The sequence below is a fragment of the Xiphias gladius genome, chromosome 11, assembly GCF_016859285.1.
Source record: "Xiphias gladius isolate SHS-SW01 ecotype Sanya breed wild chromosome 11, ASM1685928v1, whole genome shotgun sequence".
Lineage (NCBI taxonomy): Eukaryota > Metazoa > Chordata > Actinopteri > Istiophoriformes > Xiphiidae > Xiphias > Xiphias gladius.
The window spans coordinates 25398653-25419392 of NC_053410.1; the positions used below are offsets into that span (position 1 = coordinate 25398653).

General features: G+C 40.8%; 1 protein-coding gene across 2 annotated transcripts; it reads left to right on the forward strand.

Annotated features, from left to right (window-relative positions):
* The first annotated feature begins 794 nt into the window (after positions 1 to 794).
* Positions 795 to 19351, forward strand: ctu2 (cytosolic thiouridylase subunit 2 homolog (S. pombe)). 2 transcript variants are annotated; one of them, XM_040139408.1, is made up of 18 exons: positions 795 to 891; positions 4653 to 4897; positions 5954 to 6028; positions 7161 to 7239; positions 9111 to 9170; positions 10324 to 10384; positions 10528 to 10637; positions 10924 to 11171; positions 11529 to 11664; positions 11820 to 11951; positions 14295 to 14386; positions 14629 to 14726; positions 16246 to 16344; positions 16718 to 16820; positions 17500 to 17566; positions 17851 to 17909; positions 18448 to 18500; positions 19170 to 19351. In XM_040139408.1, exons 2-18 carry the CDS (start codon positions 4827 to 4829, stop codon positions 19196 to 19198), a joined length of 1572 nt encoding a protein of 523 aa, XP_039995342.1. In that variant the 5' UTR covers positions 795 to 891; positions 4653 to 4826; the 3' UTR covers positions 19199 to 19351. The 2 variants fall into 2 exon arrangements, with proteins under 2 accessions (XP_039995342.1, XP_039995341.1); XM_040139407.1 differs by lacking the exons at positions 795 to 891; positions 4653 to 4897 and adding an exon at positions 4938 to 5409.
* The last annotated feature ends 1389 nt before the right edge of the window (positions 19352 to 20740 follow it).

Genomic DNA, 20740 nt, shown 5'->3' on the forward strand with positions numbered 1-20740 from the left:
TCAGCCGCCCGAGCCAAAAGTCCTGAACCTCGCATTATTACTATTTATTTGTAACGTCTTGTTAATATACTATTAACTGACACAGTTTCTTGTGGATTCACAGAAAGCCGTTGGAACAACATTGGGTTATTAAAATCGGTTTGTTGCTAACAGGCTATAAAACTAGTTTAGCACTAGATGAGAAAACTTGAGATCTTTCATTTTACAAGAGCGAACGTATAAAAACTTTTGTACATATACAAACATTTAATAACTATTATTTATTTACTTCCCCTCTATTAAAAGAACAGTAGGTAGTCTACAGGAAACATGTACAAACCTATTCATGCAGGTGATACAGCCAGAACTTTAAAACAAAATACATATAAAAGGTTAGTCATCAATAGACAGAAAAACAAACAAATACATTAAAACAAGGCCACATTATGTGTCCATAAAATAACAAAAATAATGTGTATGTTCATGGCTCTTATGGTCTCTAATTGTGTTGCTGTATTTATCAAATTAATCCACAAGGCAGGGACTCTAATGCAATATGCACAAAAGGGTTCCAAAAAACTCAAGGTCTTTGCTGAGAAGAATGGTTCGGTGCACAGGCAGGCAATCAGGCACAGACAGACAAAACCAGAGGGCTAGGCTAAGGGGAGGTTAAAAAAAAAAAAAACTACAACAGTCACATGGATAACAGCAACACTAGGAAAAAAGCTGGACCACTTTCCACAGAGAATGAAGATGAACTGACGCAGAGGGAAGGGAGCACAGAGACTAAATACACAAGGAGAGGGGAGACAATGAGGCACAGGTGCAACAAATCAGGGGTGAAGCAGACAGATATAGGGGCGGGAAGCACGTGAGGCCAGGAAATGGGGATCTGAAATTAGAGGAAAAGAGGTAAGAGACACAAAATACGACAGGAAATACAACACAACTGGATAGAACAAAGAAAACATGGCCGACGAAGCAGAGCTGGACATGACAATATTGAAGTAGTTCTTGACAAGAGTGTCCAGTATTTGGTTTGGAGTCCATTTATTCTCATGAAAGTTGAATTTTCCCATGACTTAAATCAAAGAAAATAAAATCATTGTCCATCTCATTGCCTTCAAAACAAATAAAAATATCTATGTTGTAACTGAGTTGTCTTTCTCCTTATAAAATGCTGAACCTCCACAAATACAAACAGATGACAATTCACTTCTTTTTCTAATCCACAGAAATCACAAAAATATGAAATAACATCTCTCCAATGTTTGTTTTACTGGATGTATGTGATACAAAATTTGAAAGGAAGGAGGTCTTCATCTCTCTCTTTTTGGTGAATGATACTTTTACTCCCTATAGTATGGGTGAAGCACCAAAAATTTCCCATGTTGCAAGCAACTTGACGTGTCTTTCAATAGACCTTCCCTGCCTGGTTTGAGCGCAACCCTTCATCTTGCAATGCAGGCCTCTAAATTTGTAGCTTCCATTATTCAGCTGTTTTCACAAGCGGAGTAGTACTCCCTGTGATGATTAAACTGAATTTGCTGTGTAAAATCAGTGGAGCGTGCCTGTAAGACAATGGGTACACGCTGAAATGTGACTACCAGTACATTTTCAGTCAATTTTGAGCAGGAAAAGTAACAAGTTGTGCGTGACCCCTGTGTGTTTATGTGTAGGGTAGTAGAATGGATTGACCAAGTGAGGCATCAGCATTGCATGTAGTTATTATTTGGCTGCTCCCTAAATCTAAGATAGATTTCTCTGAAGATCCATTAAAAAAAAAAAAAAAATCTTTTACCAGTCTGTTTCGGCCAGTGCAATTCTCTTTGCTACCCTCTGCTGGCGCAGCAGCATCAGAGCCAGTGACAACAACAAACTGGACAAACCGATAGAGAAGGCTTGCTCTGTGCTGGGGACTTCTCTGCAGCCCTTGGAGTTGGTTGTGGAGAGGATATTGCACAAACTGTTAAACATCATGGAGAACATCTGGAACCCCCTTCATTACCCACTGGTCAAACAGTGGATCACTTTCAGTCAGGGACTTCTTCAGGTGCACTGTGACAAGGAATACTACAGGAAGTCATTCCTGCCACCTGACAGCCTGCTCACCTGGGCTATTATTTATAACATTATCCATCACATCTGTTGTATCTCACATTCATCTTTTGCTATTTTTTCAAGCAGCCTGCTGTCTTTATGTACTGTTACCATATATAATACACCATGTAAATTATTAAATTAGTATGCGTGTATTCAATGTACTGGTAGTTACAGTTAGTTCTGTGTATCATCCATGAACAATGCTGCACCTTGCTGTACTTATTTTTTTTTTACAATATAGATCTGACTTGCACTAATGTACAGTGTATTACAGTATATTCATATCATTGTACAGCTTAAATTAAGAACATAATATAGTCTAGTTATGGTTATATCTTTAGTCCCTATTCAGTGTTTATTATTATTCTTTTTATTTTTATATATTTTCAGCCTTTTAGTTATTGTCTATAATTTAGCCTTTAATTAGGGCCCAAGCACTGACCAGTGCAAGGAACCTATCGAAACTGTACATTTCATCTTCTTGTTTGAAATTCAGTAGGCACATGTGACAACCCAAGAAAAAAAGCCCCTTGGAACTGTACCCTGAACCCAAGAGGAAGTCAGTCATTTTGAAATTACTGTGCAATTTTGGCACAGTTTTTGCCATTTACAGGCATTGTACTTTAACGACTTCAGATTTGGTCAGTCTAATCTAAAGACCTTTACGATGCTAAATTTTAAAGCGTTTGAGTTTTCGTTGAACGGCGAAATGGCGAATTTTGATGTTTCAGCATGAAAGAGGAAATTGTAAATTGTAACTCAGTCTGCCCCAAACTTCACGTTTCATAAGAGTCCTGGCCCGAAGACGTCTACATGCCCATATTCAATTATAGTTATAGTGCCACCTACTGGCAACAGGAAAGGACATGTTTTACACTTTGACGTAAGCCTCCTAGTGGATTGACCTGATCATCCTCAGATGTGGTGAGAAAAGCCTTAAAGCCTTGGTGATGCTTTATTGTGGAGACCAGGAGTTTTCATTCAAAGGCCTTTCCCTGGCAGGGAGGCAATTTTGACATTTTGGCATGAAATCAGACACATTTGTAACTCAAATCCAAATCATCAGATCTTTCCCAAACTTCACACGTTTGATAAGAGTCCAGGCCAGAAGACATCTACAGCCAATATTGAATCACATGAATAGCACCACCTACTGGCAACGGGAAGTAAGCCTTGTGTGACAATCATCATTTTATTTAAAATTTGTCATGTCCTCCACCACGCAGATCTAAATCATATGTGGTCAGTCTAATCTAAAGACCTTCGCGATGTTAAGTAGCAAAGCTTTTGAGCTTTCATTGAACGGAATGTCCGTGGTGGCATGGCGAATTTTTATGTTTATGTTGACTCAAATATACATTATCCAGTCTGCCCCAAAGTTTACATCTTTCATAAGAGTCCCGGCCTGAGGACATCTGCATGCCAACATTCAGTTATGGTGCCAACTACTGGCAACAGGAAATGTTTTGTTTTTATATTTTGATGTACTCCTTCTGGCAGGTTAACCAGATCCACCTCACGTGTGGTCAGAAAAGCCTTAAAACCTTGATGATGCTATGTGATGAAGATTGTGACTTTTTATGGAATGGCGTTTCTTTCACGATGCAGCAAATCTCGATGTTTAGACGTGAAAAGAGATACTGTTGTAACTCGAATTGAAGCATCAGATCTTTCCCAAATTACACATGGGTGATAAGGGTCCCGGGCCTAAAGACATCAGAAGGCTAATATCCAATCATAGTCATACTGCCACCTACGGTCAACAGGAAGTAATTCTTGTGTGACAGTCATCATTTTATTTACATAAAGGTTTCACGAACTTGTATACACTTGATATACATAATGCTTGTTTGGTGCATGATCTCTGGTGCCACATTCTGGACACAGAATTTTTTTTTTACCTACCTCTTTGTCTTTGTGATTTGTGCGAAACACTGCAACTTCCCTTTAGGCATAATAAAGTACTCTGATCTATCTATCCATCTATCTATCTATCTATCTATCTGTCTATCTATCTATCTATCTATCTATCTATCTATCATCCTTTTAGAGAGAAAATATCAGAGAGATAGGTATGAAGACTCAAGATAAGCAAAGACTGAAGGACAAATGGCAAAAGCAAAAGGGATGAAGAAACCAAGGTGGTGGTTTTATGGACTCAAAGAAGAGTAGGAGTGATGAAAAAGAGGTAGTAGAGGGGAAACAATGATATCCAGTCTCAAATTTGGTCATACAACACTGCAATACTGAAGTGGGAAAAGACAATACAAGAAGTAGCGATTTTTGTGATCAAGAGGAGATCCGAAATGAATGAATAAGATGCACTGATAAGATGACTGGTCCAAATATTCTGAGAGAAGTGCTTCTAAGCCATAGAGATTCATTTAAATGTCGATGTATAACTATTATTTTTTTGAATCTCAGATCATTTGATTGAGCCATTTGTCTTTTTATTTAGTATTTATCATTATAATGTTAGAGGCTTTGATTTTTAATCCCGACCCACACTCCTTACCAGCTGGTGGCGGTAAGGAATCACTATGTTGTTGTTTTTTGTTGTTTTTTTTCAGTAAAACATCAAGAAGAAGAAGCTCTTCGACATCATCAAAGAGCGCCATACCTCAGACTCCAGACTGTTTTGGGGCAAAAGAGTGAAAGAGGAGCTATTGACTGCTTCACAGCCGTCGGTTTCTAGTGAGCAACACGCAGCGGACCACTGTTTCAGTTTATCCGTCATCTTCCCGATGTGCGAGGTGGGCGAAGACTACCATGGGGCCGATGGGGCCGATGGGCTGGAGCACGCGGAGGTGCCCAGGTAAGTCGTCATGTCGCGAGAGCGCCGACCCACGTCTAACCGACCAGCTGCGCAGCTGATCGCAGCCCTCCGCGGTTGTTATCTACAGTGCGGAGGGTTACGGGTCTGTCTGCAGTTCAGCTGCCTGACGCGGGATCTGTGGAGTCAGTCCAGACTGCTGGATTTACCCAGCAGGCATGGTGGGCAACTGCCCCTGGAGTAAGGACCACCCTAGGAGCCCCGGAGTCCGTTCGCTCCCTGTCGTTGGGCTTCAGTCATTTGATGAAGTGCTGTTGTTTGAGAATCAGTTTGCACCACTCAAATACAGAAGCAGCTAAGGCAGGCAGCGTGTCCCGTGGCTCTGTCCTGGAGAGGGCTCCCTTTAATGTCTGTGGGCCTCTCATGGCACATAGTTCTAAATACATTTGTGTTTCTCAACACACCACTCTACATGTTATATGTATGCCGAAAGAGCTGGTGGTTGTTAGGAAAAGATCACTTCATGGCAAGGTGGAGAGAAACTGTTACATAAGGCAAGTGAGACTTGTGATGAGATCGGTTCAGGGAGAATCCAACTCAAACTAACTGAAACCCAGAACAGCTGGAGCAGGTAGTAACCCCCCAGCTCGGTGGCACTGGTTGGTGTCTGGTCAAATGATGAGGCTGTCGTGTGTAGTCTGCTGTGTGCGCTGGACTTCAGTTAGAACTTGGATGCAACATGTTACATTCACAATTTACAGAGGGTAGCGGTGGGGAGATCAGTAGGCCCACTAGTAGTTTAATCTGGCTGTGGCTAAACTTTGGAGTCACTTCCTATCTAAAGACAGTTTCAACGAAAAATGGAAAAAAAAGGCAGTAAGCTTATGACTAAGACTAGTCCTGTGGAATTAAATGTAAATGCATTTAAAGCCTCCAGATAAAGCGTTTAATCTAGACCCTCTCCATTAATACTGTTGTGTAGCCACTGTGGCATTCTTTACCTGCATGGTATATGTCAACATTTTTCATAGAGCAAATGTCAGCACCTAAATGTGTCACAAAATATGAATGCATGCACATTCTCCCTCAATTTATCAGTGTTTCCAAGAAATGTGTCAGATGCAAAGAGGCGAGTGCAGCTGTGGTCATCAGAGCCGGAGACACATACTGCAGGTAAGGCATGCAGCACTCAGCACCGTTTCCACCACCACCAACTGTTAGGTGTTAAAATAAGAATATTCCTAATGCGGCACAGTAAAATGATCTGTCAAACACAAGTAGTACTATCATTTTATATAAAATCCTGTAGGTTCTCAAAAAAAAAGCCCAGTAATTTAAGTAGTTATATCAAATAATAGCTGGAGAAGTGGCTGGCGCTAATCAAAGCCCGGTCAAAAACACTGGGGGGGGTTACCTGCTGTGCTATAATGGCTCGCATAAATTCAGGATGATGTCCATTTCCACAGCACTGATTCCAGTAGTACAACAACAGAGAGTCATGTCATACTCATCAGTCTGCTGAAAATATTTTCTCTTTTTAAAACTAGTAATGTTTTCATTTGCTAATTATTGCCAAATGCCTGTACTTTTACATGTTTATCAACTGCCGCTGAGCGACAGCTAATTAAACTCAGCTACTCCTGCAGATGTTTCACAGTAAAAGCCTACTGATAAAGAGAAGATGTATGCCCCATTCCCAGCTGGGAAGGCTTTCAGTGTGAAGAAACATCTGTTCAGGAAGGTTTGAGCTGCACTGACGGTATTTTGAAAAGTACAAGTGACTGGAAATAAATAGTAACCGAAAACAGTGTTTCTGTAAGGGAGGAGAAACCTAGCCGCAGAGTGGTGAGTATGACAACCACAATTTAAAACAGGAGCAGATCACAAAACAGACAATAAATATAATTATGACATAGAGGGATTTAGGAATAAAGGCCAGTCTCTGATATAAGCCTATTTCTCAGCAGTTAAGGTAAGTAAATTAAACTATTTGAGAATTTATGGTCTAAATATACCTGTTAGTTGTGACTTGTCAGGTATTGAACCTGCTCTACAGTATATCTGACGTAGTAATACCAGTCTTCATAAGGGGAAAACATTGTGACAGGGTGTGTGGGAGGATTGTTTTGAATTCAAAGGTCTTCGCAGAATTTAACGTGAGGATTTCTCCAGCTGTGTAGTTAGGGGGTGTGGGTTGTGGTGGGGGGTGTGGCTAGAGGAGATTATTTTACAATGTTTACATGGCTCGAGAAGACTTTACTGTGTTATACTGACTTTGTTCAAATCATTTCTCTGTCTGTGTCAGGGGCTGTTTCAAGGAATACTTCATTCACAAGTTCAGAGCCATGCTGGGCAAAAACAGGATCATTTTCCCTGGAGAGAAGGTAAGCTGTGTGTTTTATTAGTACACTTTAATACTTTTTTCTCTGAATAACAACTCATGTTTTCTCCTGACACAACATGACAAAGTTCACTTTACTGCAATTCATTTTCTGAATATGCTACACACACACACACACACACACACACACAATAATTTGCATAAACCCTAAAAAAAAAGGTGTGATGCATATACACTTAGGTACACAAGTGTTTGAACAGTGACACAATTTGTGTAATTTTGCCTCTGTAGACCACATCAATGGTTTTGAAATGAAGCCATCAATATTTCATTGAAATGTAGACTTTCAGCTTTAATTCAAGGGGTTTAACATAAATATGGTAATAACTGTTTAGGAATTACAGCCATTTTTATACATACTCCCTCATTTTCAGAAGCTCAAAAGTAATTGGAAAAACTAACATAAATATAAGGATTATTTTTAATATTTGGATGAAAATCCTTTGCAGTAAATGACAGCCTGAAGTCTGGAACCCATGGACATCACCAAATCCTGAGTTTCCTCCCTTGAGATGCTTTGCCAGGCCTTTACTGCAGCCGCCTTCATTTGCTGGTTGTTTGTGGGTCTCTCTGCCCTCAGTTTTGTCTTCAGGAAGTGTGCTCAGTGGAGTTGAGGTCAGGTTACTGACCTGATCATTGAAGAATGTTCCATTTCTTGCCTTGAGAAGCTTTTGGGTTGCTTTCTTAGTATAATTTGGGTCATTATGCATCTGTAGTGTGAAGCACCGTCCTATCAGTTTTGCTGCATTTGGCTGAATCTGAGCAGATAGTAAAGCCCTATACACTTCAGAATTCATCCTGCTACTTTGATCAGCAGTCACATCATCAGTAAACACCAGTGACCCAGTTCCATTGGCAGCCATACATGCCAGTGTCATAACACTGTCTCCACCATGTTTGACAAATGAAGTGGTATGCTTTGGATCCTTTCCTTTTCCATGCTCTTTTCTTCCCATCATTCTGGTACAAGTTAACCTTGGCTTCATCTGTCCAAAGAATCTTGTTCCAGAACTGGGCAGGCTAAATTAAATGTTTTCTGGCAAAGTTTAATCTGGCCCTTTCTGTTCTTGAGTGATACCAGTGCCATCATGTGGCAGTTTGCATCATGTGGTAAACCCTTTGTAATAACATTCATGAAGGCGTCTCTTAATTGTAGACTTTGAAAATTTATATACCTACCTCCTCAGGGTTTTCTTGACCTGGCTAGATGTTGTAAAGAGGTTTCCTTTCATCAAGGAAAGAATTCTGCCATCATCCGGGGTCTTCCAGGCCTAATGGTGTTGCTGAGCTCGCCTGTGCATTACCTTTTTTTTTTTTTTTTTTAAGGATGTACCAAATTGTTGATTTTGCCACTCCTAACGTTTCTGCTATCTGTCTGATAGGTTTGTTTTTTTTTTTCCGCCTAACGATGGCCTCCTTTATTTGCAACAACATCTCCTTGGACTGCATATTGAGTGTTCCCATGAACAGCTACCAAATGCAAGTTAAACACTTGCAATCAACTTCAGACCTTTTTATCTGCTTAATTTGTCGTGAAGTATCAAGGTAACAGGCCACACCTGGCCATAAAACTGTCTGTCAGTTAGTTTTTCAAATACTTTAAAGTCTCTGAAAGTGAGAGTCTATGTATAAAAATGGCTGAATGGTTAATGCTCTATTTTTGTTGAACCTCTTGAATTAAAGCTGAAAGTCTACACTTGAATCATATTCTGATGGCTTTGTTTCCAATCCACTATGGTGGTGTACAGAGGCAAAATTCCAAAAACTGTGTCATTATTTGTGTGTCACAAATCCTTATGAACTTAACTGTATTTCCAATAGCGCCGTAACTGTGAGTGTTTTATCTGCTTGTAGGTGCTGTTGGCTGTATCCGGAGGTCCTTCGTCCTGTTCAATGCTTAGTCAAGTCCAAGAGGTTTACCTGTTTGTCTTTCAGTCCATCTGTTTATGTGTAGTCACCATTAAAGCCTCTTTTGATACAGCGCACAAAAGTGTTACTATCAAAGAAATAATGGCAGCGTTTTGGTAGATACAGAATGAACAACTAGCCAGAGTACCAAGCATTTTTGTAGTGATTTTGGCGAACTCCTGACCTTTCACAAAAGGTGAAGGTGCATTTCATGAAAGGCCAGGGCAGACTTTCTTCTTATGGCCCGCTCTTTTATCTATGCATGACTGCATTTTCATAAAATGTTGTTATACATACCACAGGTCACCAGAGGATGAGTCCTTATGTTTTTTGTTACACCTAACCATTTCTCGGTTCTCAGGCCACAAAATATAAGTATTTCTAACATAAGATGTCTCGTTATCTATTTTGTAGATTTCTCATAACTATCACACATGACGCCTACAAATTTGTACCCATGCAAAGTTTGTGGAAACCCATGTTTTTCCTGGTTTGGGCACTTTGGTTAAAATGAAGAAAATCTTATTTCTCCAGCATACAATGAAATTTTAGGCAGTAGGTTTCAGTTGTGTTTGGTCCCTTTCGAGTTTCCCACTTTGGTTTGGAAGGACTTTACTGGTCCGCACAGAGCCCTGACAACTGTGAACCAGACCTCATCACCAACATCACCGTTAGACCTCACTGATGTTTGTGCTGTCTGAATGGGAGCAAATCCCTGCAGCAGGTTCAACATTTGATGGTTAGACTGAAATCAGAAGAGTGGAGGCTGTTAGAGCAGCATATCAATGACCATGGGGTCACAATCTCATCTTCTGCTAACACATATGGCTGGAACACTCGGTCTTCCACATACTTTTGGCCATGTGGTATTCTGAAGAGAAATTAGCTCTGGATACAGTTGGTCCCCAGAGGGCGAATCCTTTAGACTTTAATGACCCCATGACCTTTCCTCTAGCACTAGAGTAGCAAAATCACCAATTTGTTGGTTGTTCTACCACTTTAGTAACAGTGCTTGTGTGTGCGTGTGTGTGTGCGTGTGTGTGTGCGTGTGTGTGTGTGTGTGTGTGTGTGTGTGTGTGTGTGTGTGTGTGTGTACAATATAATTTGGTCTTTTTTTTAATGTTATTGATGTGACAGAAAACCTTTCTCTTCCTCCCAGGGTCTGAGTCAGAATGCTCACAAGAAGTTGAGATTCTTACCTGGCATTGTCTACATTGATGGTAATTAAATTAAGAACTTTTTAACTGAGTGCAATCATTTTTATGACTTTTGGTCATTCCTGGAATGATTGTGCCCAAAACATTTTACACTGATTGTGTGTGTGTGTGTGTGTGTGTGTGTGTGTGTGTGTGATTGTTCCCAGAGGGTGGTGCTGTAGGTCAGACTGTGGAGGAGAGACAGCGGACGGTGGCTGAGCTGCAGGCTGTATTCAAAGCTACTGGTTTCCCCTTTCACATTGTGCCTCTTGAACAGGTAGGTGAGGATGCAGGAGTGGTCTACTAACCCTCAGCAGTCTTTTACACCACGTAGCATAACAGTCAGTAAAGTCAGGTTGAGTCTAAAGCCCCTTTCATGCACTTTGTGACCTAGATGCGTAAAAGTCACAAGGACAATCTGATGAGGTTGAACCTTTAACACAACACTAATGCTGTAACAATAAAAAAGAAGACAAGACAATAGTGGCACAGAGAAGAAGAAAAAGCTTTTTTTTTTCTCAAATCAAATTGATAATTTAATGTGTTCCTCAATGTCCTCTCAGGTTCTGGACCTTCCCAGTTCAGTCGTGATTACAGCCCCACCCCCCTCAGAGCAACCGGCCAGCGCCTACAAAGTGGCTGTGGATCAATTTATTCAGAGCAGCAGCAGCAGCAGCAGCTCTTTGACACCACAGGACCAGGAGCAAGTATCGCTGCCAGAGGTTCAGGAGTCGCACACACAGTTCCTGCAGCGGCTGACTGGTTCAGCGAAGACACTGACGGCAAGACAAGACCTGCTAAACACACTAAGGTCAGATAGGGGGGAGCTCCTACAGGACGTGACTCCCGACTGTCTTGATGGTGCTTCTGTATTTAGTTTCAAGTTCAACCAAAAACAGTATGTCTGGAATAATACACCGCTCTCTCGTTGATTATTTTGTCATGTAACAACTGAAGATGGAGAAACATCGACTCTCATTAATTTAGTACTTACTGAACTTCAAGCAGTGGCCATTATCCAGGTGGTGTATTTTTTTTCCATGGGGGAATAATTGCTTCTCCTTACCAGTGAGGATTATGATGTGGGAAAAACACAATCATTTTGAGAGAGCACAGTCAGTTTAGATTGTCTCACGCTCCCTGACCCCGCCGTGTGTTCCCTTCAAAGGCAGCATCTGCTGGTGCACACAGCTCGTACTGAGGGCTACAGTAAACTGATGCTGGGAGACAACTGCACCAGACTGGCGGTCAAACTACTCACCAGTATATCACTGGGCAGAGGAGCACAGCTGGCTCAGGACACGGTGCGTATGTGTGGGTATGTGTATAGAGGGCGAGAGAAGAACAATGTTGCGTAGTTTGTAGTTTATCAGATGATATTAGATGTGTGATGAAACTGTGCGTGCGTGTGTGTGTGTGTGTGTGTGTCCGTGCGTGCATGTTTGTGTGTTTTTAACAGGGTTTCTCAGATTCCAGGTATGGTGACATAATATTAGTGAGGCCAATGAGGGACTACTCAGCCAAAGAAGTAGCTTACTACAACCATATGTTCAGTGTGCCCTCTGTTTTCATACCAAGCCTGGATACTAAGGTAAGACCAACCACAGCAGTAGCTGTGATAGTAGACCTGCAAACCGCAGGGAAAGCCAGACCGTGATTTCATAATGATATTACAACAAACATCTCAGTTCAAGAAAAAGAAGGACCTTGCCTGTGGTCAGTGTACATAAATCAGAACTTATGTCAGTGAACGTTTTAGACCCATAAGCCTCCCACCGGTAATTCCATATGATTTATGAAACCTGAGGTGAGGCACATGGCAACCACCTGTCAGTTAGCATGTGTCACTCAAGCAAACACATCCCAAATAGACTTTTCACTAAAAGGTATACGTTCTTTAGCCTGTTTCATGAAGCAAGTTCAGCTTAGTCAGGCTTTCTGTGAGGCAGTAATAAACATTTACTAAACACTGATCCTTGGGAGCGGCACTTGTTTGTGCTGCCAGTATTTCGTATATCTCCAGTATAACACAATGTCATGTAAAGCAAAGTCTTTCTACTGGTTTGGAAGCATACTACTTTTCACACATGGAATACGTAACATTGCCGTCTTCTTCAGTCAGTTAGTGATGCTTTCTGTCATTCAGACGGAGGTGGGGCTTCATTCAGACGTGACCGCACGTTTAAAGCAAGAGCAGCGTACTTGTGCAATATTTGGCACCGGGTCCAGGAACAGGAGAGCAATATTAAAACGTATTTAGCTGTTGAAACCTTAATGAACGTCGTGAATGCGAAGGATGCTCACTGCCTCTGCTGTGAGTCCACTGATAGATTTTCACATCAGTTTCATCAGATAGTAGAGCGTGAAATCTTCTGCTGTTTTATAAAATCTGACAGTGCACATTAATGACAGGACGTAAAGTTGGTACTTAACATTGGTTTAGTTCATAGTAGCTCACATGTTGTATGTAAAGAGTTTTGCTGGATATTAAAAGAAGAAAAATTGAAGATTGAGATGATACATTTATTCCAGTGCCTTTAGAAGTCTGTAATGTTGTAGTATATACATCTCTTTCTCTCTCTGAATGTTTCACCTTGCATTGCTGCAGGCTTTATGTTAATGTGACTTCATTCCCTTCAGTCTTGTAACGTGCTGAAAGTGTTACAGAAATACTACGGGTCCAACCGTCAGAATGCCGTCATAACTTTTATTTAAAAGTGAGCGGGGTGTTTATTAAGACATTAGACCAACATGTGAAATCGACATTAGATTGATGTACAGGGATGTAAGTCTGACAGCGGCTTTGAAATTTAAACGCAGTGTTTTGTCCGTACTGGGATCCTATAGGAATGATGACTCAGTTTTTCCTCACCGCTGATCTACAACCAATAACCCATCATAAATGAAGTGAAAACATGTTTTTAGAAAATTTTGGAAATTAATTCAAAATCAAAAACTAAACTTTCTGATTTACAAAAGTATGCAGACCCTTAATTCAGTACTCAAGGACAGTCAGGGACTTGTCCCAAAGCCACTCCAGCGTTGTCTTGGCTGTATGCTTCAGGTCATCGTTGTGCTGAAAGGTGAACCCTCATCCCAGTCTCAGGTCACAAGCACTCTGGAGCAGCTTTTCCTCATGGGTCACTCTGTATTTGGCTGCATTCATCCTTCCCTCAATTCTGACCAGTCTCTTTGTCCCTGCTGCTGAGAAGCTCCCCCATAGCATGATGCTGCCACCACCATGCTTCACCATAGGGATGGTATTAGCAAGGTGATGAGCAGTGCCTGGTATTCGCCAGACATAGTGTGGTTCAGTGTTTGTCTCATCAGATCAGAGAATCATTTCCCTCATGCTCTCAGAGGCAGGTTCTCCCACCTCTGCAGAGGACTTCTGAAGCTCTCTTAGCGTGACCTTGGTTTTTGTCCTGACATGGAGGGTGAATTGTGCGACCTTATATACCCAGATGTCAGGCTTTCTAACCTATGTCCAGTTGATTCAGTTTGCCGCAGGTGAACAGGTTCTAGACACATCTCAAGGATAATTAAAGCAAACAGGATGCACCTGACCAGAATTTGGAGCAGAGTGCCAGAGCAAAAGGTCTGAATACTTTTTTTAATGAGATGTTAGTTTTTGATTTTTAATAAATCTGCAAAAAATTGTAAATACATGTTTTCACTGTCTCATTGTGGATTATTGATTGTAGACTGACGGACAAAAATGGCAGTTTAACCATTTAAAATGAGATCTATATCACAAAGTGAGAAAAAGTGAATGGGTTTGAATACTTTTTGAAGCCGCTGTAAATATGTCCCTATTATTGCATCAGTCCATACACACTAATATAAATGAAGTCAACTGAGATTCCATAAATTTGTCGACACACGTACACCCCAAAACTGTTGTGTTCAGTCTGTGTTTGTGTCTGTCCCATAGAAAACAGACAAAGCAAGTATCCAGCGTCTGACCGAGAGCTTTGTCAGTAAACTGCAGGCAGACTTCCCCTCTACTGTCAGCACCATCTACAGGTCAGTGGGGAAACTACAAACATCATGTTAAATAGGCACGTATTCTGCAGAACGTTCTCAACGAAGGGGGGTTTGACATAATCATAATCACTGGATAATGGATGCTGGACATTCTGGAAACAGTATATGTACCACTGCCTGCTTTTTCTAATTGCTAGTAAGATCTAGCTTTTTCTACAGACACAAACCAGCTTTGGAAGCACACCGTGTGGTCCTAACAAAACCTGCTGTGTGTCCTGTAGGACCAGTGAGAAGCTGCAGACAGCGTGTAGGAGCTCCTCCACAGCTGACCACCCTGACAGGTGTCTGCTCTGTATGTGTGCTCTGGACACTGCTGCTGGTGAGTGTTGCATGGGACAGCTAGATTATTGACTGTTGCAAGAATGTTTTGAACAAGCATATGTATGTACAGGGCTTTTGAACAGGGGGTTGAGTTGAGTTAACTTTAATGACAATCCAATAAACCTTGTTAGGAACTGCAGGTCAGGAAAGCAACACAGCAATAATAAAATCATCATATAAATGAAACATTAAAATATACAAAATACGATTAATATAAAATATAAGCTAAAAACAAAATGCACTGTAAGTGCCAAAACTTTATCATTTAGGAGTGGAAGGAAGTGCACGTCTTTTCAAGCACTCAGATTTTGAAGAGAGGAGTCTAATAGGGCTTCTCCATTAGCCTGGGTCGATCCACGTCAGCCCTGCCGAGCCGAGCAAGGTTGGGATGAAATGTATTTCCCCTACAGCATCACAGCAGGGGATAGCTTCGCCAGGCCTTGCCGCTGTGGTCCCGATGGGGCCGGTGACAGCAAACCAGTGACAGAAAGCTGTTGCTGTATTCAGCTCTTGAACTTTTGTTGCCTCTTCCTCAGTCTCTGTGGTTTGGAGCATAGTTTCACTCCTGCGTTCAGATGTCCGCTTTAACTGCTTTCACTAATGCATTTGTTTCCGCAGTAGTCAGGCTATCAAACCAAACCGTTATAGAGAACGAGAGCACACTTTCCACAACTGATGTGTAAAACTGGCCCACAGCTTCCCTTGAAATGCCAATGTTGTTTTCCGCAAAAATAATGTCTGATGAGCCAACTTTAAGATTTTGTAAACATTGCTGCCCCGTTTCAGGTTAGTAGAGATGATAGTGCCAATATACAGTTTTTTTTAAAACTGGTTTTCCACCTTCCCCTCTCCTGAAGTCTGTGATCTCTTATGAATCTTTGGTTTTTCCACTGTAAAGCTGAAGGCTGTGATCACTGCACTACAAGTACACATGGATATATCCATTTGGACAGCTTTTGTTCAACTTTCAGATGGTTATTTTAGTGTTAATTGAATGACGCGACCACTCTCTTCATGTCGACAGCCTCTAAGTTAGATACAATAAATTAGCATTCACAATCATGTATAATAAACATAAGATCAATGTCCCATTTATCCATGTTATCACAGAAAATAATGAATTTGCATCAGCCCTCTGCAGAGTGCTGGCTCAACCTCACAGCCCTTTGCAAGCCTTCCCATAATTTTGCATAAATAAATCCTCTATGAGCCTGCCACTGACTTGAGCTAAAGACTGAGGTAGCTGGCGTACACCGATGTCTGGATCACTAGTGTGCAGAGAAAGGACTGTCACAGATTCTCAGTACAGAAAAGTAAAACTAATACAAAACCACTGCACATGCCTTCCTTGAAACAGTAATATACATAACAAGCTTCTAAAACAGGTAGAAGACGCCCTTAGCAGTGAAAACCTATTGGCTGGAGAAGATAGAAGCATTCTTTACCAAACTCTCATGAGTTTGTTCTTTCCCTTCTTTCCTCCCCTCTGTCTTTTTTTCCCCCCTCTTTTCTTTCAGAGAATGCTTCAGCCTTTCAAGCCACACTGACCTCAGAGCAGCTCTCCCAGATTAAATCTCCAGGAGCTACCAGGACTGAGCTCCCAAGACCGAACCCAGGTGCAGTATACATTTCACCTCCTTTTTCAAACAGGATATAGAGAAAGCTCAGATAAATATGAGCACAGATTAGCATTAAAGGTTCTGTAAAGTGTCTTTCAGACTTAGCCTGTCAGTTATAAAGTTTCATTTGAATCAGATATTTGTGTTGTATTTCAGTCTTGGGTTTACAGTGGCACAGCTTAAAAAAAATAAAAAATGTATTTGGCACTGGGCAGACACCCTCCCTGAGGTCACTTGATGTGCCACAGCACTTTTCTGTGGCTCTGGGGCTTCTGAATCCCTTCGAAGGGAAAATACAGTGTACATGGAGCAGTGCAGTAGAAGTCCATGACTGAGTTAATAAAATCTGTTTGCCGTGTTTCCGTTAAAGCTCCGGTGGAGCCAGAATCAACTGCTTCCACCGGACAGTGCTGTTCTTCTGGAGGAGGAGAGGATTGTGGGAGAGCAGACAGTGGCTGCTGTTCTTCTGCCAAGTAAGTGTTCAGGGATTTATGTCTCTTAATTTGGGCAGTGATTAATCTCATGTTGCTATCTACGGTAATCAGGGACTCACGCTTAACATGCAAAGTGTTGCCAACAAGCAAATTCCAAACGCGTAGCTCTAAACAGGACTCAGGATCATAGCCGCCTTTTGGACATGTGTGAAATAATTAGCTCATTTTCTCTTTATTTATGAAGTTTGATTGCAGGCATCACTGATTATCAGAACCGATAGGCTATATGTATCTATAAAGCCCTTGTAGAAAGTTGCCGTCTTATTTTTCATCTTGGCTGCTGTGCACCTGGTCCCCTCGCAGTGCACTGCCTTGACTGGGTGTTGCTTCGGGAACCTCAAACACTACTGATTTGGACCAAGACTAACAGTCTGCAGCAATGCTAGCACATCTGCTAATTAGCACCACGTAAGGCCAAGGCCGGTCAGAATGTCATTAGTTTTGTAGGGTCATAATCCGATTGTGTTTGTTTCTACTATCATTACATCATTTAACTGGGGTGTAACTTCAAATGGGGTGTTTTTATCAATAGCAAGCCAACTTAGCCTGGTTCAGTGAGTAGATAAATCCTCCTATCTGCTTTATGTCAGACCAATAAACTGTCTTCGTCTTCAGACTCTACCTTTTGTGAGTTTTCTGTGCTCTTGTTACATTACAGGGAACCGAAGTCAACCGATCTAAAGAGCCTGTTGTGTTACAGCTGTCAGCTGACCATCAAAGACATGGTGAGGGAAAACAGCCGCACAGGAACATACAGGAACGGATATTATGATTTCCAGTTGCAATCTAAACATTGTGTTTGTCTTCATTGGTTTATCATGAATTCAAAATTTGTCTTTGGAAAACTGCAAAAAAAATAGTTCGGTCTTATACAGTATGTTGTCCCATTTTTATCAAAGAAGCAGTGAACTAATAACATACATGTATTACATGTAGGGTTTTCTCAGCCCCTGTCTGCTCTATTTTACTCCCTCTGCTATTTCTTTTTCTCTCTGCATTTTCCTTCTAGTCGTCAGTGGAACACCTCCCTCAGTACATCCTGTCAGAGGCGTGGAGGAGGCAGAGGAGGTCAGGAGAATGCTTGGTCGATCAAAAGATTACTTTTCATTCTTGAGTCCATGTACAACAATTACATCTAGTTTACAGAAAGCGTAAAATAGTGCTTTTCTCATCATTCTTCATCTGCCTTTTTCATGCCAGCCCAGTGTGAATACCCAGACACTGTGTGCCAAACAAACCAACCAAATCAACATTATAACATCAAATGATAACAAACTTTTTCTAATCGTTTTCTGATAACGGAAAAAACTAGCTATCTTCTGGCAACTTGTGGTTTGCTTTTGGAAAAATAATTGAAGTGAAACGCACAGCCCCACCATTACAGCCCTCTAATAATTGGAGAAGTCCACCAGGGGAAATTCTGCACATTTAGTAAGAGATAAGACAGTCGTTTTAAAATTTTAGTTGTTATATTTACAATGTCATTATGTAATTTTGCTAAACTTGAAGATAAAAAATAAGACCAGAAACTCGATGCTCAACGATGAGAAGGACATCTCAGTACTGTCATATTTGGAGCTAAGTTGTGTTGTGTTGTGTTGTGCAGGTCTCAGATGAGAGAGGAGATCAGTGAGTTCCTGCTAAACGATGCTGATGAAGGTGATTAGAAGGAGGCGGCTCTGAAGCTGAATGTTCACCTCCAGCAGTCCAATCTGAAAAAGTCTACATCACAATTATGTCCATTCCAACCTGAAGGCAACCTGAAGACTTTAAAATATAAATACTTAAGAAATATATTGAGAATTTAAAATAAAAAAAAAAAAAAAAAAAAAGAAGCCATCCAGGAGAGGTGGGATACTACATGGAAAGGTCACCAATACATCACAGGGCTAAGCAACAGTGTGGGGGGGGTGTTGTACCGGTGAGACAGGAAATAGTTTCAACAAATCCAATTTGATAAACAGATCCAGGAGTTTGGAGATTTATCATGCACCAATACACGTTTGTAGTTTCCCAGACAGGATTTTACAACTCAGAAAAGTAATCAGAGTGGCAACTATTTTATATTTTGTCGCAACAATCACAAGATAAACAGTACAAATACAGCATTCACGTTACAAAGTGATCCAAGTGAATGTGTTTTCATATTAGTTTGATTGGTCGTTGCATTGCCGGATGATGACTTGTTGCGCTGAAGCAAAATTTGAGCCCCCACCCTTCACTTCCAACTTTCAGCTGGACATATTAGAGACGGAACATATTAAACTATCTGTTTTGACTACTTTCCATGTAAAGTTTTTCTCATTCATTTATTTATTATCATGTCAGTTTGGAATTCAAAGGCTGGTGAAAACTGATGTTTGACGTATGGAGAACTGGAACAGATGTCTTGTGAACCAGACAGCAGATCAGTTTGAAACAGATTTTGTATTTGTAATTGTTGTTATAACAAACCTTCAAGTTTTTATTTAAAGCTACTTCCAAGCCAATAAAAAGACCTTTTTTCCGTCTACTGTTGAGTCATTACACACAATCTGTCACATCAGTCCCTGTTAGCATTAGTGTAACATTGAACTCATTTTCTGCAGGACTATCTATCACACCATGTTTCATGCCTCAAAAAATAAAACGAATCCTGGTTATGTACTAAGACAACTTTTTAGAGCACACCTTCCTTAAAACTAAATAGTAAAAAAAAAAGCCAGTCCAGCATGTTTTAGACTCCAAACCTGGCCACCAATTAGTTCATAGTTAAGCTGTTTTTAGGTGCACAGCTATTGCTGCTATCTCAATGGAGTTGTATGGTAAATAGTTTTTGTGGGACTGAGGCTGTCATGTGACCTGCAGCCAGGACTCGACCGGCACACAAAGCCCAGCACTGCCCCTCGGGTTGCACTCCTCATAGGGCTGCTCAGAAAGCTTCAGTCAGTGGGGGAGAAAGGGGGGGAAAGAGAACATACCAGGTTTCACATACATTTATGCACAAAGCAACAAGAGGAGAGAGACAAGCGAGCGCCAAACTATGGTAGAGAGAAGAAAAAGTCAAATCTCTATGAATTTTGCTGCATCCTTATGTTTTTCAACCATCCTTTCCATTTTCTAAACCACTTTTTTTGTTCAAAGCATGGATGAATTGTTTCGGGGTTACGGCATCGGGCATTCCTTGGATCCTGCACAAGTTATAAAGTTAAAAGGAATAAAGGAACGGCAAGGGAAGTTATTTGATCAGCACCTTTCAACAAGAAGGCAATGCAGAGTGCTTTACATAAATGGTACTGACAAGATATAAAAGAAACAATGTCAATATAAAAAGACATAAATAGGACTTAGAATAAAATTAAAATTAGAAGATCATGATAAGTTGAAATAGAATAAGACAAAAAGAGTAAAGATTACAGTGCAACAACATAGATCCAAACAGAAAAGTCTTCAGTCCTGATTTGAAAGAACAGTGGCAGAGCAGACCATCTGAGAAGTCTGGATGGTTCAGAAATAAAAGATGAAGGGTTTTTATAAACCAACAAGAGAATTTTGAATTTGATTCTCTGACAAAAAGGAAGTCAGTGTAAAGATCTGAGGGTTTGAATGCTCTGATCCACCTGGTCTTAGTGAGGACTCACTCTTTTACCTTCTGTAAAAGAGCAGGCCATTCACACCAAAGTCAAGTATTTAACAACATGAGATTTACAGCTACAGATACTGACAGTATTGCACTAGTCTGGCACAGTGTATGTTTGTACTGTGTAATTATTTTTTTGACAACCTATTTATAAAGTATCTGTTTACCCAAATGAGATAGTAAAAGGAAAAAGTTAGATGTTAGATAAGAATTATTTTACATGGGACAATATGGAAGAAATACATCTACAAGTGAATCATTAATGATAAATCATCAACAC

Bases quoted from the DNA above. Each gene is read 5' to 3' on its own strand.
- ctu2 (XM_040139407.1), top strand. From the start codon at position 5,159: ATGAAGTGCTGTTGTTTGAGAATCAGTTTGCACCACTCAAATACAGAA. The intron at 14,387-14,628 runs GTCAGTGGGGAA...TGTGTCCTGTAG, and splicing joins ACTGTCAGCACCATCTACAG to GACCAGTGAGAAGCTGCAGA. The intron at 14,727-16,245 runs GTGAGTGTTGCA...CTTTTCTTTCAG, and splicing joins TGCTCTGGACACTGCTGCTG to AGAATGCTTCAGCCTTTCAA.